The sequence below is a fragment of the Oncorhynchus gorbuscha genome, linkage group LG26 (assembly GCF_021184085.1).
Source record: "Oncorhynchus gorbuscha isolate QuinsamMale2020 ecotype Even-year linkage group LG26, OgorEven_v1.0, whole genome shotgun sequence".
Classification (NCBI taxonomy): Eukaryota; Metazoa; Chordata; class Actinopteri; order Salmoniformes; family Salmonidae; genus Oncorhynchus; species Oncorhynchus gorbuscha.
In genome coordinates, this window is record NC_060198.1 from 19,547,616 (window position 1) to 19,574,810 (window position 27,195).

Below are 27,195 nucleotides of genomic sequence, written 5' to 3' on the forward strand. Positions count from 1 at the left end.
CATACCCTACATTACTCATCTCATATGTATATACTGTACTCGATACCATCTACTGCATCTTACCTATGCCGTTCTGAACCATCACTCATTCATATATCTTTATGTACATATTCTTTATCCCTTTACACTTGTGTGTATAAGGTAGTTGTTGTGGAATTGTTAAGTTAGATTACTCGTTGGTTATTACTGCATTGTCGGAACTAGAAGCACAGGCATTTCGCTACACTCGCATTAACATCTGCTAACCATGTGTATGTGACAAATAACATTTGATTCGATTTTTGGCATGTATGCAAAGAAGGCCCCTCTATCTATGTTGTAACTTCAATCAGCAAAGCACAACTGCTGGACAATTCTGCCATCTTTTGGTAGACCATGAGAATTCAATTCAATTCAAGCAGCCCTAATTGTGTTCAGGAACTGTCTTGTTCACAGCTACTGCAGGTATGTAAACATGCACATGCACACACGCATACACTACCTGTGAAGGGAGTCTACCCAAGAATAAATTTTACTTGCAGTACTTTATGACGCAAGTTCCTATTGATAATACTTCAGCGAGAGAGAGAGAGCATACAGCATGATATAATAAATAAATACCTTAAAAGCTGATTGATGTGTTATGCAGGTGAATGAGGACCCAAAAGCGACTTGGCGAAAACAGAGTCTTTAATCCAGTAAAACAAAAATACATTCAAAAAACACAATTTCCACTCGTAATGACGAGAACCGACTGGAGACTCGCTCTTGAACTGCAGGTTGCCTCGGGAAGGCACTTGAACTCAGCAGACTCAGACACCTGCTCACCACGCAGCATCTGAGGAAAACACGACACGACAGGGCGATACACAAACACAGCACGGTGAACAATAGACAAGGATCCGACAGGGCAGGAACGGAAAACAAGGAGAGAAATAGGGACTCTAATCAGGGAAAAGAATAGGGAACAGGTGTGGGAAGACTAAATGATTGATTAGGGGAATAGGAACAGCTGGGAGCAGGAACGGAACGATAGAGAGAAGAGAGAGAGGAAGGGAGAGAGAAAAAGGGGAACGAACCTAATAAGACCAGCAGGGGGAAACGAACAGAAGGGAAAGCATAATGACAACACAATCTAAGACAAAACATGACAGTACCCCCCCACTCACCGAGCGCCTCCTGGCGCACTCGAGGAGGAATCCTGGCGGCAACGGAGGAAATCATCAATGAGTGAACGGTCCAGCACGTCCCGAGACGGAACCCAACTCCTCTCCTCAGGACCGTAACCCTCCCAATCCACTAAGTATTGGTGACCCCGTCCCCGAGAACGCATGTCCATGATCCTACGTACCTTGTAAATAGGTGCGCTCTCGACAAGGACGGGAGGGGGGGAGGGAAGACGAACGGGGGTGCGAAGAAAGGGCTTGACACAGGAGACATGGAAGACAGGATGGACGCGACGAAGATGTCGCGGAAGAAGCAGTCGCACAGCGACAGGATTGACGACCTGGGAGACACGGAACGGACCAATGAACCGCGGGAGTCAACTTACGAGAAGCTGTCGTAAGAGGAAGGTTGAGAGTGGAAAGCCACACTCTCTGGCCGCAACAATACCTTGGACTCTTAATCCTGCGTTTATTGGCGGCTCTCACAGTCTGTGCCCTGTAACGGCAAAGTGCAGACCTCACCCTCCTCCAGGTGCGCTCACAACGTTGGACAAACGCTTGAGCGGAGGGAACGCTGGACTCGGCAAGCTGGGATGAGAACAGAGGAGGCTGGTAACCCAGACTACTCTGAAACGGAGATAACCCGGTAGCAGACGAAGGAAGCGAGTTGTGAGCGTATTCTGCCCAGGGAGCTGTTCTGCCCAAGACGCAGGGTTTCTGAAAGAAAGGCTGCGTAGTATGCGACCAATCGTCTGATTGGCCCTCTCTGCTTGACCGTTAGACTGGGGATGAAACCCGGAAGAGAGACTGACGGACGCACCAATCAAACGACAGAACTCCCTCCAAAACTGTGACGTGAATTGCGGGTCTCTGTCTGAAACGGCGTCTAACGGGAGGCCATGAATTCTGAACACATTCTCGATGATGATTTGTGCCGTCTCCTTAGCGGAAGGAAGTTTAGCGAGGGGAATGAAATGTGCCGCCTTAGAGAACCCATCGACAACCGTAAGAATCACAGTCTTCCCCGCAGACAAAGGCAGACCGGTAATGAAGTCTAGGGCGATGTGAGACCATGGTCGAGAAGGAATGGGGAGCGGTCTGAGACGACCGGCAGGAGGAGAGTTACCCGACTTAGTCTGCGCGCAGTCCGAACAAGCAGCCACGAAACGGCGCGTGTCACGCTCCTGAGTCGGCCACCAAAAGCGCTGGCGAATAGACGCAAGAGTGCCTCGAACACCGGGATGACCAGCTAACTTGGCAGAGTGAGCCCACTGAAGAACAGCCAGACGAGTGGAAACAGGAACGAAAAGGAGGTTACTAGGACAAGCGCGGCGACGCAGTGTGCGTGAGTGCTTGCTTAACCTGTCTTTCAATTCCCCAGACTGTCAACCCGACAACACGCCCATAAGGAAGAATCCCCTCGGGATCAGTAGAAGCCACAGAAGAACTAAACAGACGGGATAAGGCATCAGGCTTGGTGTTTTTGCTACCCGGATGGTAAGAAATCACAAACTCGAAACGAGCGAAAAACAACGCCCAACGAGCTTGACGGGCATTAAGTCGTTTGGCAGAACGGATGTACTCAAGGTTCTTATGGTCTGTCCAAACGACAAAAGGAACGGTCGCCCCCTCCAACCACTGTCGCCATTCGCCTAGGGCTAAGCGGATGGCGAGCAGTTCGCGGTTACCCACATCATAGTTGCGTTCAGATGGCGACAGGCGATGAGAAAAATAAGCGCAAGGATGAACCTTATCGTCAGACTGGAAGCGCTGGGATAGAATGGCTCCCACGCCTACCTCTGAAGCGTCAACCTCGACAATGAATTGTCTAGTGACGTCAGGAGTAACGAGGATAGGAGCGGACGTAAAACGTTCTTTTAGAAGATCAAAAGCTCCCTGGGCGGAACCGGACCACTTAAAACACGTCTTGACAGAAGTAAGAGCTGTGAGAGGGGCAGCAACTTGACCGAAATTACGAATGAAACGCCGATAGAAATTAGCGAAACCTAAAAAGCGCTGCAACTCGACACGTGACCTTGGAACGGGCCAATCACTGACAGCTTGGACCTTAGCGGAATCCATCTGAATGCCTTCAGCGGAAATAACGGAACCGAGAAAAGTAACGGAGGAGACATGAAAAGAGCACTTCTCAGCCTTCACGTAGAGACAATTCTCTAAAAGGCGCTGTAGAACACGTCGAACGTGCTGAACATGAATCTCGAGTGACGGTGAAAAAATCAGGATATCGTCAAGATAGACAAAAACAAAGATGTTCAGCATGTCTCTCAGAACATCATTAACTAATGCCTGAAAAACAGCTGGCGCATTGGCGAGACCGAACGGCAGAACCCGGTACTCAAAATGCCCTAACGGAGTGTTAAACGCCGTTTTCCACTCGTCCCCCTCTCTGATGCGCACGAGATGGTAAGCGTTACGAAGGTCCAACTTAGTAAAGCACCTGGCTCCCTGCAGAATCTCGAAGGCTGATGACATAAGGGGAAGCGGATAACGATTCTTAACCGTTATGTCATTCAGCCCTCGATAATCCACGCAGGGGCGCAGAGTACCGTCCTTCTTCTTAACAAAAAAGAACCCCGCCCCGGCCGGAGAGGAAGAAGGCACTATGGTACCGGCGTCAAGAGACACAGATAAATAATCCTCGAGAGCCTTACGTTCGGGAGCCGACAGAGAGTATAGTCTACCCCGAGGAGGAGTGGTCCCCGGAAGGAGATCAATACTACAATCATACGACCGGTGAGGAGGAAGGGAGTTGGCTCGGGACCGACTGAAGACCGTGCGCAGATCATGATATTCCTCCGGCACTCCTGTCAAATCGCCAGGTTCCTCCTGAGAAGTGGGGACAGAAGAAATGGGAGGGATGGCAGACATTAAACACTTCACATGACAAGAAACGTTCCAGGATAGGATAGAATTACTAGACCAATTAATAGAAGGATTATGACATACTAGCCAGGGATGACCCAAAACAACAGGTGTAAAAGGTGAACGAAAAATCAAAAAAGAAATAGTCTCACTGTGGTTACCAGATACTGTGAGGGTTAAAGGTAGTGTCTCAAATCTGATACTGGGAAGATGACTACCATCTAAGGCGAACATGGGCGTAGGCTTTTCTAACTCTCTGAAAGGAATGTCATGTTTCCGAACCCATGCTTCGTCCATGAAACAACCCTCAGCCCCAGAGTCTATCAAGGCACTGCATGTAGCACCCGAACCGGTCCAGCGTAGATGGACCGACAATGTAGTACAGGATCTAGATGGAGAGACCTGAGTAGTAGCGCTCACCTGTAGCCCTCCGCTTACTGATGAGCTCTGGCTTTTACTGGACATGAATTAACAAAATGTCCAGCAAGTCCGCAATAGAGGCACAGGCGGTTGGTGATCCTCCGTTCCCTCTCCTTAGTCGAGATGCGAATCCCTCCCAGCTGCATGGGCTCAGTCTCTGAGCCAGAGGAGGGAGATGGTTGCGCTGCGGAGCAGGGAAACACCGTTGATGCGAGCTCTCTTCCACGAGCCTGGTGACGAAGATCTACCCGTCGTTCTATGCGGATGGCGAGAGCAATCAAAGAGTCCACATCTGAAGGAACCTCCCGGGAGAGAATCTCATCTTTAACCACTGCGTGGAGTCCCTCCAGAAAACGAGCGAGCAGCGCCGGCTCGTTCCACTCACTAGAGGCAGCAAGAGTGCGAAACTCAATAGAGTAATCCGTTATGGATCGATCACCTTGGCATAGGGAAGCCAGGGCCCTAGAAGCCTCCCTACCAAAAACTGAACGGTCAAAAACCCGAATCATCTCCTCTTTAAGGTTCTGGTACTTGTTAGAGCAATCAGCCCTTGCCTCCCAGATAGCTGTGCCCCACTCTCGAGCCCGGCCAGTAAGGAGTGAAATGACGTAAGCAACCCGAGCTCTCTCTCTAGAGTATGTGTTGGGTTGGAGAGAGAACACAATATCACACTGGGTGAGAAAGGAGCGGCACTCAGTGGGCTGCCCGGAGTAGCAAGGTGGGTTATTAACCCTAGGTTCTGGAGGCTCGGCAGGCCAGGAAGTAACAGGTGGCACGAGACGAAGACTCTGGAACTGTCCAGAGAGGTCGGAAACCTGAGCGGCCAGGTTCTCCACGGCATGGCGAGCAGCAGACAATTCCTGCTCGTGTCTGCCGAGCATGGCTCCTTGGATCTCGACGGCAGTGTTACGAGCGTCTGTAGTCGCTGGGTCCATTCCTTGGTCGGATCCTTCTGTTATGCAGGTGAATGAGGACCCAAAAGCGACTTGGCGAAAACGGAGTCTTTAATCCAGTAAAACAAAAATACAATCAAAAAACACAATTTCCACTCGTAATGACGAGAACCGACTGGAGACTCGCTCTTGAACTGCAGGTTGCCTCGGGAAGGCACTTGAACTCAGCAGACTCAGACACCTGCTCACCACGCAGCATCTGAGGAAAACACGACACGACAGGGCGATACACAAACACAGCACGGTGAACAATAGACAAGGATCCGACAGGGCAGGAACGGAAAACAAGGAGAGAAATAGGGACTCTAATCAGGGAAAAGAATAGGGAACAGGTGTGGGAAGACTAAATGATTGATTAGGGGAATAGGAACAGCTGGGAGCAGGAACGGAACGATAGAGAGAAGAGAGAGAGGAAGGGAGAGAGAAAAAGGGGAACGAACCTAATAAGACCAGCAGGGGGAAACGAACAGAAGGGAAAGCATAATGACAACACAATCTAAGACAAAACATGACATGATGGGCCTGGAGAAATGTAACCATTCTCAAATTCGTGGACAGAGCTATGGATGCAACTAAGGATTCTAGCTTTAACTTCACACAACACAACTTGTGGTAACCTGGCTGTGAATTTACTTTATTATATATTAATTAAATGTGCTCTTAATCAAGCTAAAATCTTAATCATACATTGAGATAAATATATGAATTACACAAACGTATGAATTACACCCAAAAATTGCACACATAGTTGCATTCGGAAAGTATTCAGAGCCCTTGACTTTTTCCACATTTTGTTACGTTACAGACTTATTCTCAAATGGATTCAATGATGTTTTTCCCTCATCAAACTACACACACCTGCAAAAACAGTTTATTTTAAATTGTAGCAAATTTATTTTAAAAAACAGAAACACATTTACAAGTATTCAGATCCTTTACTCTGTACTTTGTTGAAGCACCTTTGGCAGCGATTACAGCCTTGAGTTTTCTTGTGTTGACGCTACAAGCTTGGCACACCTGTATTTGGGGAGTTTCTCCCATTGTTCTCTGCAGATCCTCTCAGGCTCTGTCAGGTTGGATGGGGAGCGTCACTGCACAGCTATTTTCAGGACTCTCCAGAGATTTTATATCGGGTTCAAGTCCGGGCTCAAGGATATTCAGAGACTTGTCCCGAAGACACTCCTGCGTTGTCTTGGCTGTGTGCTTAGGGTCGTTGTCCTGTTGGAAGATGAACCTTCGCCCCAGTCTGAGGTCCTGAACGCTCTGGAGCAGGTTTTCATCAAAGATCTCTCTGTACCTTGCTCCGTTCATCTTTGCCTCGATCCTGACTAGTCTCCCAGTCCCTGCTGATGAAAAACATCCCCACAGTATGATGCTGCCACCACCATGCTTCACCGTAATGATGGTACCAGGTTTCCTCCAGACGTGATACATGGCATTCAGGCCCTGAACAAATTAAGGGAATCGTTTACAAACATTGGCACATTCTAAGATCCGATGATAATATCGGTAATTTGTTTTTGGACCTTCCCTTGGTCTTATTATCGTGGGGCAGAAACCTCAGAGATCAACTGGTAAATCCTGATTTACCACCCCAAGATATCCCTGCACAACGTGTATTTGCACCCCTACTGGATGGAAGTGTAATGGCTGTGCTCAATGCAATAGCACTTATAAATGTAGATCCTTCAAACACCCCTAAACAGGGAAACAGATCCCAATCAAAGGTGTTATCATGTGCTCCACTAAGGCTGTTATTAATTTTATAACTTGTTCTTTTGGTAAAAATTATGTGGGTAAAACAAAGCGCAAATTAAAAGTACGTATCTCGGAGCATCGTAGTGTAACGGATGTGAAATGGCTAGCTTAGTTAGCGGTGCGCCCTAAATAGCGTTTCAATCGGTTACGTCACTTGCTCTGAGACCTTGAAGTAGTAGTTCCCCTTGCTCTGCAAGGGCCGCGGCTTTTGTGGAGCGATGGGTAACGATGCTTCGTGGGTGACTGTTGTCGATGTGTGCAGAAGGTCCCTGGTTCGCGCCCGGGTATGTGCGAGGGGACGGTTTAAAATTATACTGTTACAGTAGCACCATTCGGAGCAAAAACTCGACAGTTGCGACCCACTTTTTGGAAGAAAACCACTCGATTTCGTCTCTACGTTATATTGGCATCGAACATGTCACCCTCCCTAGGAGAGGGTTGACCTCGACAATTTATTGTTAAAACGAGAGGTTGCTTGGATCTTTAATTTAAAGTCATTATACCCTGATGAAGACAGCTTGCCTGTCGAAACGTTACACAGAAATATTTTTGCATCTGAGCTCCTAGAGTGTGTGGCTCTCCACTCCGCTAGCCAGCGACTCGCCTAAATAGTTGTGCATTTCTTTCGCCTCTAGATATGTGATTTGACATCTTTTTTTCTGTGGCCAATGACCTTGAGCCTTCTTGGATGGGCACTTCAAATGTAAATCACCAAAGAGGATTACTTTTTCGAGCTCTCACCGTAGATTTTGCGGTGAAGTATTGTCCCCGTGAGTGACAGAATACTGAGCCAATCATGGTGCAACTAGAGAACATTACCAACTGTTTATGCTCTGTATTTTCCACTGTTGCCCCACCACCACAGAAAACACTAAGATAGGTTGAAACACCTGCATTTTGGAGCTGGCTCAAAACAGGTGGATGGATCGCCACTGCTTACTGTAATATTTTACATTTCTTAAAACTTTTAAATAATTATGATCGTACTTAGTGACAGTACAATATTGGCACTATTTCATTTAACTGTCAACAGATAATTTTCTCCTAAACGTCCACTGAGCAGCGCAGAGACAACATTAAAATGTGTGCAGACTCGTTACACGGAGGGATTTCATCCGTCTGTGACCAAGAGAAAAGGGTCTTCATTCAGTTCTATTAAATTATTTTGTTGAATTATTTTATCATGTTGAGCGATCTAAATCTGACTGAGAATATTACAGCGAGATGAAACCATGGCTGGACTCGCTAGACAGTCACCGTTCATTTGCCATCTTCCAAGCTGAAGGGGGGTTCAGTTCACTTGAATGTTTGGTACGCGGTGGAACGGTTTGCACTGAACTACTCGTTTCCCCAAAATACTCTTGCACGTTCTTGAACAGACTTTGAGGTATATTAGCTCCCGTTTGGTCAGGTGTGGTTTCAAGCCATGAGATAAGTATTTAAAGGGACGTGGCCATGCTGACAGCGTTACCCAACCCACAACCCTCCCCGTTTTTCAACTGGTCGTTCAGTACAGCCAGAGAAGAAGAGAATAATTTTTGTATGGAGGTCAATGAGAGCATGTCAAATTTGGTCAACAAAAAATGTAATTTCTAATTTACTACACAAGGCTTATTTGATTCAATCAAATAGAAGTGGCGTAATGGTTAGGTTGTTATGAATAAACTGATATAAGTGGACGCACGTGGCATTTTCGGAAACTTCGAAAGAAAATGACTAACTTTGGAGTTGTGCTTGCTGTCATAGAGATAGAGGACACATCATGGACATAACCCATTTTAACATGGACCTTGCCATTGAGGATTTCAGTAGTAGTCAACTGAATGGGTATTCCTTCTTCAACGAATGAAGAAGAAAATTGACTACTTTAAAATGGAGATAACATCAATGGCGCTTACCATTCTGTCACAGACACTATAATGGCACAGCTGCAAAGATGAGTCCACTATCTATCTCTATGGCCTGTTGTTATATATATGTTCACATGCGTATCTGCCCTCTCATTGTCTAGAATGGTCCCATCTGATCTCGCCTCCTCCCGCCTGCTTTCCATCTTTGAGGACATACATTTCCATTGTTAGAGTAGTCAATCGACTATCTTCTAAATATAATAGACAATCTTTGGTACAACACCGTTTCTGTTCAATTGAACGTTCCAGGACGTAAACACATACTGAACGCAGCCCTGGACTCGCTCGCTCAGAGATCATTTATTCTTGGTCTGGATAGGCCAGAAAATGTTACGCCACCAAAAGTAAGTGAGGGCAGTTGTTGCCTCTCATTCAATTAGTGATGGCGAACTGTCTGATCTGGTGCACTTGTCTACCCAGTATATTTGGTTTAGAAATATGATTTCCTTTGAGAACTGCAGGAACACTTAAAGCCGTAAAGCCATCAGACGTAAAGCCATCAGATCACAGATCATCGTAGCACAGGTTCAACTGACTTAAAATGTTTGTTATTTTAGTCAGGATCATTATAAGAGGATAATAAGACATTCTGAGGGTGTCATGTACATTTTTCAATCTTTATGCCACTGAGTAAAGCCAGTGTGTTCTATGTATGCAGATGACTCAACACTATACATGTCAGCTACTACAGCAACTGAAATGACTGCAACACTTAACAAAGAGCTGCAGTTAGTTTCAGAATGGGTGGCAAGGAATAAGTTAGTCCTAAATATTTCAAAAACTGCTTGGAGTAACCCTGGATTGTGTACTGTCATGGTCAAAACATATTGATACAACAGTAGCTAAGATGGGGAGAAGTCTGTCCATAATAAAGCGCTGCTCTGCCTGCTTAACAACACTATCAACAAGGCAGGTCCTACAGGCCCTAGTTTTGTCACACCTGGACTGCTGTTCAGTAGTGTGGTCAGGAGCCACAAAGAGGGACTTAGGAAAATTACAATTGACTCAGAACAGGGCAGCACAGCTGGCCCTTAAAAGTACACGGGGAGTTAACATGAATTATATGCATGTCAATCTAATCTGTCATGGCTCAAAGTGGAAGAGAGATTGACTTCTTCACTACTTGTTTTGTAAGAGGTGTTGACAAGCTAAATGTACCAGGCTGTCTGTTTAGACTACTAGCACACAGCTCGGACACCCATGTGTAACAGTATTGCTTCCGTCCCTCTCCTCGCCCCTACCTGGGCTCGAACCAGGGACCCTCTGCACACAGCAACACAAAAAAGCCATGGCCCTTGCAGAGCAAGGGGAAAAACTACTTCAAGTTCTCAGCGCAAGTGACTTCACCGATTGAAACGGTATTAGCACGCACCCCACAAACTAGCTAGCCATTTCACATCAGTTACACATGCATACCCCACAAGACATGCCACCAGAGGTCTCTTCGCAATCCCCAAGTCCAGCACAGACTATGGGAGGCGCACAGTACTACATAGAGCCATGACTACATTGAACTCTATTCCACATCAGGTAACTGATGTAAGCAGAAGAATCAAGATTTTTAAAAACAGGTCAAAACTGTGAAGAGACAGAAACACGCATACATACACAAGCGCTAGCACACACACTCTACACACACGTACATTGTATTATTGTTGTATGATAGTATTTATACATGTTGTATTGTAGATATGTAGTGGTGTAATAATGTTATATGATGTACTGTTTTACATTTTGTTTTATATGTAATATATGTTATGCTGGTGAATGAGGACCCAAAAGCGACTTAACGAAAACAGAGTCTTTATTCCAGTATATGACAAAAGATATAATCCTGGAAAAATCAAGAAGAAAACAAAACAGGAAAAAAATTAAATCCACTCGTAGTAACGAGGACAGACTGGAGACTCGACCATTGACTGTAGGTTGCTTCGGGAAGGCACCGACCGTAGCAGACTAAGACACCTGCTCACACGCAGCATCTGAAGGAGACAAAACACGACAGGGCGAGACAAGGACACAGAACAGCGAACATCATACAAGGATCCGACAAGGACAGAAGCGGAAAACAAGGGGAGAAATAGGGCTCTAATCAGAGGGCAAAATAGGGGACAGGTGTGAAAAGAGTAAATGAGTGAGTTAGGAGAATGAGGAACAGCTGGGAGCAGGAACGGAACGATAGAGAGAAGAGAGAGAGGGAGGGGGAGAGAGAGGGATAGAAAAAGGGAACGAACCTAATAAGACCAGCAGGGGGAAACGAACAGAAGGGAAAGCACAAGGACAAGACAATATATGACAAAACATGACAATATAAGTGCCTTAATGTGTTTGGACCCCAGGAAGAGTAGCTGCTGCCTTGGCAGAAGCTAATGGGGATCTCTAATAAATACACATGCTCATGACAAGTCTTACGATGCATTATAACTACACTAGAATGCTTTACTCCTATTAATCTCAGATATGAGCAGAAGAGAAGATATGCATGCAATGTCCCTATACAAGCTAGAAGCACATATAAATTCAGTAGTAGAAGCAGTAAATGTATCTTTGATTGCCACTGGAAGGCACTACATCACAGTAAACAAGGTGTGGGTGCTCCTTATTGGCTGGGACCAAGTCAAGCCCTGTCCTAGTCAGTACTCAGTCTGTTCACGAGTCATTAGCACCAATACTGACATAAATTACAGTTGGAGATCAAACCTGGGTCAAATAGGCCTATATGTGTGAAATTATTTAGTTTGCCAAGTACAATGAAATCAATGGAATAGTCCCAAAAGTGCAAATACCAAACTAAATTAAGCACACACAAAATAAACTATGTAATAAACACATTACACGCAGAACATCAAATGAAGTGTTCCAGACTAAATAACTTTTTTGCCCGCTTTGAGGACAATACAGTGCCACTGACACGGCCTGCAACGAAAACATGCGGACTCTCCTTCACTGCAGCCGAGGTGAGTAAGACATTTAAACGTGTTAACCCTCGCAAGGCTGCAGGCCCAGACGGCATCCCCAGCCGCGCCCTCAGAGCATGTGCAGAGCAGCTGGCCGGTGTGTTTACGGACATATTCAATCAATCCCTATACCAGTCTGCTGTTCCCACATGCTTCAAGAGGGCCACCATTGTTCCTGTTCCCAAGAAAGATACGGTAACTGAGCTAAACGACTACCGCCCCGTAGCACTCACTTCCGTCATCATGAAGTGCTTTGAGAGACTAGTCAAGGACCATATCACCTCCACCCTACCTGACACCCTAGACCCACTCCAATTTGCTTACCGCCCAAATAGGTCCACAGACGATGCAATCTCAACCACACTGCACACTGCCCTAACACATCTGGACAAGAGGAATACCTATGTGAGAATGCTGTTCATCGACTACAGCTCGGCATTCAACACCATAGTACCCTCCAAGCTCGTCATCAAGCTCGAGACCCTGGGTCTCGACCCCGCCCTGTGCAACTGGGTACTGGACTTCCTGACGGGCCGCCCCCAGGTGGTGAGGGTAGGCAACAACATCTCCACCCCGCTGATCCTCAACACTGGGGCCCCACAAGGGTGCGTTCTGAGCCCTCTCCTGTACTCCCTGTTCACCCACGACTGCGTGGCCACGCACGCCTCCAACTCAATCATCAAGTTTGCGGACGACACAACAGTGGTAGGCTTGATTACCAACAACGATGAGACGGGAGGTGAGGGCCCTCGGAGTGTGGTGTCAGGAAAATAACCTCACACTCAACGTCAACAAAACTAAGGAGATGATTGTGGACTTCAGGAAACAGCAGAGGGAACACCCCCCTATCCACATCGATGGAACAGTAGTGGAGAGGGTAGCAAGTTTTAAGTTCCTCAGCATACACATCACAGACAAACTGAATTGGTCCACTCACACAGACAGCATCGTGAAGAAGGCGCAGCAGCGCCTCTTCAACCTCAGGAGGCTGAAGAAATTAGGCTTGTCACCAAAAGCACTCACAAACTTCTACAGATGCACAATCGAGAGCATCCTGGCGGGCTGTATCACCGCCTGGTACGGCAACTGCTCCGCCCACAACTGTAAGGCTCTCCAGAAGGTAGTGAGGTCTGCACAACGCATCACCGGGAGCAAACTACCTGCCCTCCAGGACACCTACACCACCCGATGTTACAGGAAGGCCATAAAGATCATCAAGGACATCAACCACCCGAGCCACTGCCTGTTCACCCCGCTATCATCCAGAAGGCGAGGTCAGTACAGGTGCATCAAAGCTGGGACCGAGAGACTGAAAAACAGCTTCTATCTCAAGGCCATCAGACTGTTAAACAGCCACCACTAACATTGAGTGGCTTCTGCCAACACACTGACACTGACACTGACTCAACTCCAGCCACTTTAATAATGGGAATTGATGGGAAATGATGTAAATATATCACTAGCCACTTTAAACAATGCTACCTTATATAATGTTACATACCCTACAATATTCATCTCATATGCATACGTATATACTGTACTCTATATCATCGACTGCATCCTTATGTAATACATGTATCACTAGCTACTTTAACTATGCCACTTTGTTTACATACTCATCTCATATGTATATACTGTACTCGATACCATATACTGTATCTTGCCTATGCTGCTCTGTACCATCACTCATTCATATATCTTTATGTACATATTCTTTATCCCCTTACACTGTGTATAAGACAGTAGTTTTTGAATTGTTAGTTAGATTACTTGTTGGTTATTACTGCATTGTCGGAACTAGAAGCACAAGCATTTCGCTACACTCACATTAACATCTGCTAACCATGTGTACGTGACAAATAAAATTTGATTTGATTTGATAAACATATTTTCTCCAAATCTTAATGGAATGTGCAAGCGACACAGTGGATTTTTTTTATATATATATAAATAACATTTTAATATGACTTGCCATTTCTTTCTTAGGAATGGATTGTGGGCTAGTAGAGGAGTAGGATTTTATATTAATGGATATTTCATTGGTTGTTGCAGCCATTTTTATTATGTATCCTGATTATGATCCCTGATATATTGTTAGTCTATAAATAGTCTATTAGTCTATAAATAACGTTTCTTACTATGGTCATAAAATGTCCAATAAATAATTGTCTACTAGCTATAATCACATGGCGGATAATTACATATAATAATATTATTATAATGAAATAATATTCAGCTCTGATTTTTTATTTACAATCAACCAATGACCCGCCCCGTTGAAAAATCTGCTGGCGCCCCTAGCGTCCAATAGTAGAACCGTACCTCGTTTTTGTGTGCGTGCTTAATAACGCCCCGGCCAGATTTGTGTCTGAACGCCTCTATTTCAGCACTATCTCGATATGCTAGCCTTGAGCTGCCTGCTACACTGACAAGTTTCTGCGATATAGCCGAGAGTGGCTACGCGAGAGAGCATCACAGCCTGATAGCCTGCTGCTACCCCGGGAGAGGCGATGATGGCGGCGGCCGTAGAGAGAGGAGGAGTGCGGGCCGCTTTCCTGAACCCAGGTAGCGGCGGCGGGATCGGTGGACCACCCCCTGCACCTATGCCCTCTGCTCCCGGAGCCGCGGTTGGAGCGGGAGGCATGGGTTCGAATTCGGGTGGGTCGGATGGTCCCATGCCCGTGCCTATGAATCTTTTTGCGACATGGGAAATAGACCGCTCTTCTCCGAGTTGTGTTCCAAGGTAGGCTAAGCTACTTACATTGCCCAGCACGCATGTAATCCGTTATTTTTGAGAGTGGGCGTCTGTAGTAATGTTTCCAATTCGGAGTGGTTGTTATATGTTGTTACAAGATAGCTAGGCTACATTTTGATAGCTGTTCCATGGTCTGTAGCAGCAACCTCACACATCCATAATTCAATGACATTTGGTTGAGTTTGTTGTAGGTCACTCGGACTAGACAGTCAATTTCTCTGGATTTATCTAATCAAAGTCTGCCCTCGTAGTCTCCTTTTTGTTTCTTTTAAGAATGTACGACAAAGAATAATATGACGGTAAAGTTATCTTAATGCCAAAGAAGGTTAGGCTATACTCATACTAACCAACCGTTTTATAGACCAAAATAATCTACAATTGCATTGGCTAAATTACTAGCTTGTTAATAAGTCTACATTTATTAATGTTTTGCTCGCCATAGAAAGCGTTTGCCTTGCATAGACCCCTCTTGATTTTCAAAGAGACACTTTCCCGTTATTCTAGGCTACATGGAGCTATTTTCACCGAGTTAAACCGTTTGTTATGAATTCCATCCACCCATAGCCTACATTCCAGAACTGCATGGTAAAACATACTTGATCCAGGCAATGGAACTGCATAGGGTACCTACAGGGAACTGCCAAAATAAAGGAAACACTCGAGTAAATTATGGATACAAAGTATATTGAAAGCATGTGCTTCCACACAGGTGTGGTCTCTGAGTTAATTTAGCAATTAACATCCCATCATGCTTAGGGTCAATGTATAAAAATACCCATTGCCCATTATGTTGGCTACCATGGCTAGAAGAAGACATCTCAGTTACTTTGAAAGAGGTGTCTCAAAGGAGCATAGGCAGTGTGTGTGTGTGTGTGTGTGTGTGTGTGTGTGTGTGTGTGTGTGTGTGTGTGTGTGTGTGTGTGTGTGTGTGTGTGTGTGTGTGTGTGTGTGTGTGTGACAGACAGACAGACAGACAGACAGACAGACAGACAGACAGACAGACAGACAGACAGACAGACAGACAGACAGACAGACAGACAGACAGACAGACAGACAGACAGACAGACTGTGTGTGTCTCAGACAGACAGACAGACAGACAGACAGACAGACAGACAGACAGACAGACAGACTGTCTGTCTGTCTGTCTGTCTGTCTGTCTGTCTGTCTGTCTGTCTGTCTGTCTGTCTGTCTGTCTGTCTGTCTGTCTGTCTGTCTGTCTGTCTGTCTGTCTGTCTGTCTGTCTGTCTGTCTGTCTGTCTGTCCTGTCCTGTCCTGTCCTGTCCTGTCCTGTCCTGTCCTGTCACCGGATCTCAGCCCAATGGCGAACGTGCGTAAAGCTGGCAGAATTCAGATATGACGTAATTATTTCAAATCAAATTAATTTTTCCACACACATGGTTAGCAGGTGTTAATGCGCGTGTAGCGAAATGCTTGTGCTTCTAGTTCCAAACATGCAGTAATATCTAACAAGGAATATAATCTAACAATTTGTAACGCCAGGGTAGTGGGTTTGATTCCCGGGACCACCCATACGTAGAATGTATGCACACATGACTGTAAGTCGCTTTGGATAAAAGCGTCTGCTAAATGGCATATATTATTATTATTATTATTATTATTTCACAATATTTTAGCACTATCCACTAAGTGTAACAACAGCGGGCGATATGGTTCAATGTGCCAATAAATCAGAACAATCTTCTTTTTAGTTTTTTTTTTCAAATTGCCTGTGTCTTGACGCTAAAGGTGGGTCATGTAGGCTATACTTTGCTAATGACTATACCAACAAAAGAGCGACAGAGAGCAATGTACAATAAGCAATAAGGCAAATTTACAACAAGGAATTTGTAGTAAGTGTACGGGGGCCGCCATCTTTATGTGCCTCCGTTAATTGGGAGATTCTGGACTTATGCCTGGGACAGAATTTTCCACCACCATCAACAAAAACACCAAACTATGGATTTTCACGTGGAAGAATGGTGCCGCATCCCTCCCGTAGAGTTCCAGACACTTGCAGAATCTATGCCAATGCGCATTGAACCTGTTCTGGCAGCTGCATGTTGGCCCAGTACCAAATTAAAGGTGCAGTGCAGTCAAAAACATGATTTGCCTGTGTTTTATATATATTTCCACCCTTTTAGTGTAAGAGCTGTTTGAAAAGACTACCTGACATTTAAGCCTGTTTTTGTGGGATGGATGGCTTTCCCTATAATCAAATAAAATATAATGGTATTTGTCACATGGGCTGAATACAACAGGTGAAATGCTTACAGTGAAATACTTACTTACATTGTTGATGTTGTAAATGGATATTGTAGCTGGAAACGGATGATTTTTAATGGAATGTCTACATAGGCGTACAGAGGCCCATTATCAGCAACCATCATTCCTGTGTTCCAATGGCACATTGTGTTAGCTAATCCAAGTTTAGCATTTTAAAAGGCTAATTGGTAATTAGAAAACCCTTTTGCAATTACAAAAACTGTTGTTCTGATTAAAGAAGCAATACAACTGGCCTTCTTTAGACTAGTTTGGATAAAAGCGTCTGCTAAATGGCATATATTATTATTATTATTATTATTATTATTATTATTATTATTATTAGTTGAGTATCTCTAGCATCGGCATTTGTGGGTTCCATTACAGGCTCAAAATGGCCAGAAACGAAGAACTTTCTTCCGAAACTTGTCAGTCTATTCTTGTTCTGAGAAATTTGAGAAATTGCAAAGAAACTGAAGCTCTCGTACAACGCTGTGTACTACTCCCTTCACAGAACAGCGCAAACTGGCTCTACCAGAATAGAAAGTGGAGTGGGAGACCCCGGTGCATAACTGAGCAAGAGGACAAGTACATTAGAGTGTCGTGTTTGAGAAACAGATGCCTCACAAGTACTCTACTGGCAGCTTCATTAAATAGTACCCGCAGAACACCAGTCTCAACGGCAACAGCGAAGAGGCCACTCCGGGATGCCTGGCAGAGTTCCTTTGTCCAATGTCTGTGTTCTTTTGCCCATCTTAATCTTTTCTTTTTATTGGCCAGTCTGAGATATGGCCTTTTCTTTGCAACTCTGCCTATAAGGCCTGTAACCCGGACTCACATCTTCACTGTTGACGTTGAGACTGGTGTTTTGTGGGTACTATTTAATGAAGCTGCCAGACTCAGGGAGAGGTTGAAAATGTCAGTGAAGACACTTGCCAGTTGGTCAGCGCGTGCTCAGAGTACTACACGTCCTGGTAATCCTTCTGGCCCTTGTGAATGTTGACCAATTTAAAGGTCTTGCTACGGAGAGCGTGATCACACAGTCGTCCGGAACAGCTGATGCTCTCATGCATATTTCAGTGTTATTTGCCTCGAAGCGAGCATAGAAGTAATTTAGCTCGTCCAGTAGACTTGTGTCACTGGGCAGCTTTCGGCTGTGCTTCTGTAATCTGTAATGGTTTGCAATGCCTCATTCGACGAGCGTCGAAGCCGGTGTAGTATGATTCGATCTTAGTTCTGTATTGACGCTTTGCCTGTTTGATGGTTCGTCTGAGGGCATAGCGGGATTTATTCTAAGCTTCCGGTTTAGAGTCCCGCTCCTTGAAAGCGGCAGCTCTACCCTTTAGCTCAGTGTGGATGTTGCCTGTAATCCATTGCTTCTGGTTGGGGTATGTACATACAGTCACTGTAGGGATAACGTCATCAATGCACTCATTGATGTTTTCATTATGTCGATTCTGTTGCAAAATGTTTCTTAAACTTAAGAAACTGGGAGGGACCTACCTGAATTTGGCCAATGCATACTCCAGTTTACTGTTTGGACTAATGGTTACACCTGGTGACATCACCATGCATTAAATTAATTAGTAGATCAATAAGACAGAGGCTGCGGTCCAAACACTTAAATGACTTACCCTCGCCTTATGCCCTTGGGGGAATCCCCATCACCATCTTGGAGGGTGGTCCAAATGATTAGCCAAGCAAGGGAACACCTCAGCTCACGTTTTTAGTCAGCTTTGCGAGTGTATGATTATGTTCACTCCGGGGCCTGAAACTCTCCATAATTCAATTTGCGACGATTGTACATCCGCTAAGAAAAGTCAGCGAAAACTTAAAAACAACATCAATGGAGAAGTCAACATACAAGTGTAAGTAAAAATGGATAAGTTAGACATTGTAAGTCAGAAGTTCCAGCTAGGCAGGCTAACATTAGCTAGCAAATTAATTAGCTAACTATCTTACAGTAGGTGTATATTAATAATTATATATTTAACAGAGGTAGACATGCAATCATAATTGACTGTTGCGCATATAAAGTACCCACAAGCTACCGGTGGCTGAAAACATAATCATCGCGGGATCAACGAGTGATGAATTTCCGGCCAAGGGTGGTCTATTTAGAAATGATTCCTTCCTCCCTCATCCTGCAAGTGTGTACTCGTCAAACTTCATTAATACGTCATCAGAAGTGTCCACTTAATTTGAGGGCTGAGGGGATAGGGTGTGTCTTTTTAAGTGTTTGGACTGCAGCCAGTGAGTTCAAAATCTCTCTGCTGTTAACAGCTCATTTTCAGTTTTCCCTTCAGACCGCTCCCAGACAGTCCTAGCATAATTCATGCTTGAGAAATTGCACTTTGCTAAGATGCTATTTTTGTTTATTTTGGACAATTTTTTAATTGATAACAGTCACACTTCATTGTTACCCACAAATGATTTGATATTGAGATAAAAAAATGGTTACATTGGACCTTTAATACACTTTATGTTGGTGTTTCCTTTATTTTGGCAGTTACCTGTATATAGTATGCCAGCCTAATCTAATTGCTCTAATAACACAGAAATCACGGGTTCAATGATGACAGTAGAATATGCTAATGATTACCTCCAATGGCTCTCTTCTTGTATTTATAAGCTACTTAGCATTGTTTTTCAGTCCAACCCACTTACAGTAGGCTTAGGCCTATTCACTCAATATTTGACAACACTTTACTTGAACTGTATATCATAAGTGTCACAATGGTGTCATAAACATGTCATAACATTCTTATCACCAAATGTCAAGTAATATTGTACAGAACACACATAAGGTAGGTCTAACCACTGTCATAACTCTATGTGCTCTATTGCCACATTTTGCGATAGAAACTGAACATTATTTATGCTCTGCAGGCTAAGTGAAGACAATTTCAATATCCCTAACTTTTGAACAAAATGCGTCTGTCTTTGCTCTTAGCTAAATTTCTATTGTATGAGGTAACAGGCTTGCCAGGTTTTACCTGTTGATAAATGGCACGCTTTATGTCATTACAGCAGTGACTGAGTTTTAGAAATACTTCATGCTTCATACATAAATACATTCTCATAGATCTGATGTCCTTTTCCTCGATGTTCTTTATCATCTTTTTCAATCTATCCCCTTTAACTTGAAATCTTGAAATGCAAACCCCATGTAACACACACAAATTCTTCATGTTTATTTAATAAAAAATTGTTTTTCATTACTTTGGCAGAGCAGAGTTGAAAGTTACTTAAAAAAATGTATATATCATAACATCGTATTATATTAGCTTTGTCTTGCGGGATCCCTAAGCGGCAGATGTTCTCGTACTCGCCTAACACATGTACACATACATTTTCAGTGGCTAAGCCAGAAAGTTCCCCACAGACAGTGAAAAGGAAAGGAAGTAATTGTGTTTACCTAGATGTTTTTTTCTTCTCTAGTGTCCTTCAACACACTCCAATATCCACACTGCCATTTTTTCATTTTCAGAATTCATTCTATAACCCCTTACAGGCTTGTGGGTACGTTTTTTGTACAGTCGCGACTCGCTACCCACTCCACAGTAATACACAGTAGCCTACACCTAAACCAAGGTGCATGAAATGAAGAACAAATGGGATCTAGCAAAGATACTCAGCTGGAGGGGCAAAAAAATAACGTAGGGGGGAAAAAATTGCTTGCTATTCTTTGCCATTTTTCAAAGTTAACGACGATGATGTAGTGGTGGAGAGTCTACTCCAAAATAATTGATTCCTTGATTCCTTGAACGTCAGCTTCCTGTGCCAACTCTCATTTATGAGTGTCGAGATGCCTAAGAATTCAGTATTTTTAGAACGGATGAGACTGGTTAGTTGTTGTACTTCCGAGAACACAACCATTTTCATTTTTCATAGCGAGGTAGTGAGGGACAGAGCGAAAGGGGAGTGGCACAGTATAGGCAGGTCGGACACCAGTCAGAACCATGCAATAGGCCAATCTATCAGCAATCAAATGCTGTATCTCGCAATGGAAAGCTCTATCTTGCCATTTCTTGGCTTACAATGTCTAGCAACTTCAGTAAAGCAGGGCCTATTATCAATGAATAGGCTAAGATATTCTAAAAGCAACAGACCGAAGACTGAACACACACTTGCATCATTAATGAAGACCGAGACGAATGGGCGAAGCAAGAGATCTCAGTCTCACCAAAATCTGTCCAAAATAAACCCAATGTGTGTCTATGGGCTTATTTTGGTACTAAGCTTGTCACCTGCCTTCCCACCTTCGGGACAATGACTCCCATTGTTAGGGCGGAGACATGAGCATCTTATTATTAAATACAGATCTCTGGTAAAGAACAAGAGCAGGCAAACCAACGTGAGGGAGAGAGGAGGGGGCAGGCAGAAAAAAAATGTCTTAGTAATCTATTTCTCGCTATATCTCGTCTTGCAGTCCTAGCAAATTGTTTGCCTTTAGCTTTCTGGTTTTATTTAAATTACCTTACTATCCACAGACCTTTACAGGCTGAAGTCTAGTTAGGCTTCAACATGGAAAATAATGTTTTTTTGATAATTGTATTGTGATTGTTTGTTTTTCCCCAAACAAAATTACAAACAAAATAAATTGGGTTATGGATTTTCTTAATGTAAAGGATACCAACTTTGTTTAAACGTTCACACTCCTAGGCCTAAGCACTGTTTTTTCACCGCCATCTTTGTTGTTGTTGTTACTTGTGCTTGCCAAGGTGGGCAGGTCATTTGAAGCGTTTCTTTTAGTTGGAAGTTTACATACACCTTAGCCAAATACATTTAAACTCAGTTTTTCACAATCCCTGACATTTAATCCTAGTAAAAATTCCCTGCCTTAGGTCAGTTATGATCACCACTTTATTTTAAGATTGCGAAATGTCAGAATAATAGTAGAGAGATAAATTTATTTCAGCTTGTATTTCTTTCATCACATTCCCAGTGGGTCAGAAGTTTACATACACTCAATAAGTATTTGGTAGCATTGCCTTTAAATTGTTTAACTTGAGTCAAACGTTTTGGGTAGCCTTCCACAACCTTCCCACAATAAGTTGGGTGCATTTTGGCCAATACCTCCTGACAGAGCTGGTGTAACTGAGTCAGGTTTGAAGGCCTCCTTGCTCGCCCATGCTTTTTCAGTTCTACCAACACATTTTCCATAGGATTGAGATCAGGGTTTTGTGATGGCCTCTCCAATGCCTCGACTTTTTTGTCCTTAAGCCATTTTGCCACAACGTTGGAAGTATGCTTGGGGTCATTGTCCATTTTGGAAGACCCATTTGCGACCAAGCTTTAACTTCCTGACTGATGTCTTGCAATGTTGCTTCAATATATCCACATGGGGCGGCAGGGTAGCCTAGTGGAGCGTTGGACGAGTAACTGGAAGGTTGCAAGTTCAAACCCCCGAGCTGACAAGGTACAAATCTGTCGTTCTGCCCCTGAACAGGCAGTTAACCCACTGTTCCTAGGCCGTCATTGAAAATAAGAATTTGTTCTTAACTGACTTGCCTAGTTAAATAAAGATAAAATACATTTTCCTCATGATGCCATCTATTTTGTGGAGTGCACCAGTCCCTGCTGTAGCAAAGCACCCCCACAATATGATGCTGCCATCCCCGTGCTTCACGGTTGGGATGGTGTTCTCCCCATTTTTCCTCCAAAGATAACATAACGATGGTCATTATGGCCAAATAGTTCTATTTGTGTTTCATCAGACCAGAGGACATTTCTCCAAAAAGCACGATCTTTGTCCCCATGTGCAGTTGCAAATCGTAGTCCGGCTTTTTATGGCGGTTTTGGAGCCATGGCTTCTTCCTTGCCGAGCGGTCTTTCAGGTTATGTCGGTATAGGACTCGTTTTACTGTGGATATAGATACTTTTGTACCCGCTTCTCCAGCATCTTCACAAGGTTCTTTGCTGCTGTTCTGGGATTGATTTGCACTTTTCGCACCAAAGTACGTTCATCTCTAGGAGACAGAACGCATCTCCTTCCTGAGCGGTATGACGCCTGCGTGGTCCCATGGTGTTTATACTTGCGTACTATTGTTTGTACATATGAACATGGTACCTGCAGGTGTTTGGGAATTGCTCACAAGGATGAACCAGACTTGTGGAGGTCTACCATTTTTCTTCTGAGATCTTGGCTGATTTCTATTGATTTCCCCATGATGTCAAGTGATGAGGCACTGAGTTTGAAGGTAGGCCTTGAAATACATCCACTGGTACACCTCCAATTGACTCAAATGATGTCAATTAGTCTATCAGAAGCTTCTAATGCCATGACATCATTTTCTGGAATTTTCCAAGCTGTTTAAAGGCACAGTCAACATAGTGTATGTAAACTTCTGACCCACTGGAATTGTGATACAGTGAATTATAAGTGAAATAATCTGTCTGTAAACAATTGTTGGATAATTTACTTGTCATGCACAAAGTAGATGTCCTAACTGACTTGCCAAGACAATAGTTTGTTAACAAGAAATTTGTGGAGTGGTTGAAAAACAAGTTTTAATGACTCCAACCTAAGTGTATGTAAACTTCCGACTTCAATTGTATGTCTCGTTCTCATTGTCCTTGAGCAACACGTCATATTTTATGAACTATGGGCAGTAATTTCGTTATTTGTTCAAAACAATAGTTTTTTCCACAACTATTTTACTCCCCAACACCTCAGAGAACACGCGTTGAAACACTTTCGCAATTATTAACTCTATGTGTGAATGTAGCAGGTAGCTGCGTTAGCATCCCACAAGGACGTCACCGAACCTGAGTACTACATGCCTGGTGTGACAAGCTTGGTTTTTGCTCCAGAAGTTTGCATGGTTTGTTTGAGTCTAATGTGCCGGTTTGAATGTAAGTATCATTATAGTGGCAGACATGGACTCTGTTACATTCACATAAGTTTCTAACAAACCAGTAGCCGCTTTTGCAACTTCATAATTTCATAATCATGTATTTCTTTAGTTGGCTCCCATTATAGCTGAGGTAGATGGGTGGTGGAGTTCTGGTAGACTACCAGTCATTGCGCTAACGCTAGTTAGCAATGCCTCGTGAAACTACATTCCTTCAAATTGCACGCAAAGACATAACAATGGTATCCATGAGTTCATCTGACTCTGGGTGTGTATAAAAATCACTTAATTGCCAAAATAACACACTATTCCTTTAATGAATATGGTACCCTGCACCATTTTGGCACCTGTGCATATTCACAGCGGGAGCCAGTCTGGTGACCCAGGGGAGAGATCCCTCATTGCTGGCCCAGATGTGTCGTCTATCTCTGGGTAACAAGAGTGGGGAAGTTGGCTTCCTGAGCCAAGGCTATGGAGCTCTCCTTAGGGATTGAACAGTGGTGGAGAATGCAGAGAAGACTTCAATTTGAAAGTGGTTACATTTCTCCAGCTCCATCCCTCAGCTCTTTATCCAAAAAGTGGTAGGGGGCTACCTGTTGTTGTTTGAATCCCAGATTGCCATTTTAATCAATATCAAATCAAATGTTTTTGGATGTTTATTGCGAGTGAGGCGAAATACTTCTAGTTCCTACAGTGCAGCAATATCTAACAAGTAATCTAACAATTCCACAACAACTACCGAATACACACAAATCTAACTAAAGGAATGGAATAAGAATATATACATATAAATATATGGATGACCAATGACAGAGCGGCATAGGCAAGATGCAACAGATGGTACAAAATACAGTATATACATTTGCGATGAGTAATGCAAGATATGTAAACATTATTAAAGTGACTAGTGATCCATTTATTAAAGTGCCCAGTGATTTCAATCTGTATATAGGCAGTAGCCTCACCGTGTTGATGACTGTTTAACAGTCTGATGGTCTTGAGATAGAAGCTGTTTTTCAGTCTCTTGGTCCCAGCTTTGATGCACCTGTACTGACCTTGCCTTCTAGATGGTAGGTAGCGGGGTGAACAGGCAGCGGCTCGGGTGGTTGTTGTCCTTGATGATCTTTTTGGCCTTCCTGTGACATCGGGTGCTCTAGGTGTCCTGGGGGGCAGGTCGTTTGCCCCTGGTGATGCGTTGTGCGTTTTAAAGGAATAGTTCTGTTTACTCAAATTACATTTGGGTGGGCTTTGACAACCTCTTCACACATTAAGAGACCTGCAAAAAACGTATATCAAGTCATTTTATTTGTCACATGCGCCAAATACAACAGGTGTAGACCTTACAGTGAAATGCTTACTGACAATCGTGGTGACGATTCCCATAGGGACAGATAAGGATCAACTTCCATTCCCCCAATCCTAACATTAACCATTAGTGGGGAAAATGCTAAACTAACCCAAGATCAGCATCTAGGGGCAACTTCACCCAACCCTGATTCCTCCATCTGTGGGTGGACTAGTACATCCATAAAAGGGCATTCCAGACATTTGAAAAGGAAGAGCTCAGCTTGTCTTCTGTCACATATCCCAGTCTATTCTACTTTGAAGCATTGCGCTAAAACAAACATTTGAATGAATCAAATTAATTCAATATATCGCCCAGCCCTAATACACACACACACACACATTATATATATATTTTAAACAATGTTTCAGATATACCACACACACACACCCCAACCCCGGTTTCTCCTCAGACGGGAGAGATAAATGATGGTGAACCCACCTAGGAATAGATGGACCCACAGTAATTAAACGTGTGCGCTGGAATCAGGTTAGCCAGCCAATAGCGTCTCTATTATTCATGCTGTTTCATTGGTGTTTAATTGGTGCAGGAGCCATTATTCCTGATGGAACAGGCTAGCTGCATTTAAGAGGGATGGGGTTGACTTGACTGAAGGTGCTGTAGGATAGGGAGTGACCTATTTAATACTGGAAATGACAAATACTATGTAGGCTATACGTACGACAACCAGCGATTCTCAAATGCATCCTATATGGAAAATGGAATGGGTTTCTCAACTAATACAACATCATGGGCCTATATTGTATTATGAATAGTACGACATCTAGTGATTCTCAATGGCTACCTATGGAAAATGGAATAAGTTGCTAATGGTGGTAAGGTATGAAATTAGTTGAATATGGTACATCCTTTGTAAGGTACTTGCTTTTTGGTTAAAGTCAAAAGTTATACCCATACATTTACCCTGCAAACAGCAGGCGTGATCCCAAATGCACTCTATACCCAATATAGTGAACTACTTTTGAGCAGGGCCCTACTTAGGGAATAGGGTGCCATTTGAGACACCACCCATGATTTACCCTGCAAGGAGGTCTTTGTAAAGCATTGCCCCTAAAGGTGATGGAACTTTGTAGACAATGCCCATTAGCTTTAATATTTTTGCTTAAAACATCAACCTACAGAATCCAATTTAGTTCAGTAATGAAGCATGGCACGTTTGTCACCAAAGAAAAACCTCTTCAATACTTGATCTGCCGCTAAGCGCAAATCCTTGAATAAAGATCCTGATTCCTTATCCCCTGTCAGTGGATTTGATGTCTTGATTCAGCTGGTCTATCTCTCTCAACATTTTTGTCATTTAACAGATGCTCCTATTCAAAGCGACTTAAAGTTAGTACATTCATCTTAAGATAGCTAGGTGGGACAACCACAATCCTAGTCATAGAAAAGTACATTATTACTCAATAAGGTAGCTATCAGCAAAGTCAGTGCTAGTAGAAAAGAAAAAAAGTTAAGTCTTGCACTAACTCGTCTTTAATATTTAAAACTACTATGGTAGGCAGACCTCTTTCGGAATTAATTGCAATTGGAAAAGGACAGCTTACGGACCCCGACTGTGCTCGTTTTTCATACCGTGCTCTCCGAGGGCCTACTACTGGCTTGAAAGCAGATAACTGAACCCCACGGGTTTGACTAAATTGCAAGTTTCTGATGTCATTGCCTCAGGTCCCTTTTAATGTGTGGAATGAATCATGGTCAGAGCATTCACACTCCTGTTGCTAACCTAGTTAGCATTCAATACACATACGTTGTTGAATGTCAATGCTTTTTACATTTTGTTCTTATTTGTGGCCTGTTTTTAGTGGTGAATATTTCAGAATCTGTTCCTTGGTCAACAGAAATGTCAACATATTATGCTGTTGTATGTTGTAGAGGTCGACCGATTATGAGTTTTCAACGCAGATACCGATTATTGGAGGACCAAAAAAAGC

At 43.7% G+C, this 27,195-nt stretch overlaps 1 protein-coding gene across 4 annotated transcripts in view; it reads left to right on the forward strand.

Annotated features, from left to right (window-relative positions):
• The first annotated feature begins 14,367 nt into the window (after positions 1–14,367).
• The window catches only part of si:ch211-126j24.1 (phosphofurin acidic cluster sorting protein 2), a 103,266-nt gene continuing 90,438 nt past the window's right edge, over positions 14,368–27,195 (forward strand). For all 4 annotated transcript variants that reach the window (XM_046331794.1, XM_046331796.1, XM_046331795.1 and 1 more), the window contains exon 1: positions 14,368–14,769. In XM_046331794.1, the coding sequence (XP_046187750.1) occupies positions 14,537–14,769 (233 nt within the window). In that variant the 5' untranslated portion in view covers positions 14,368–14,536. The remainder of the gene's footprint in view (positions 14,770–27,195) is intronic.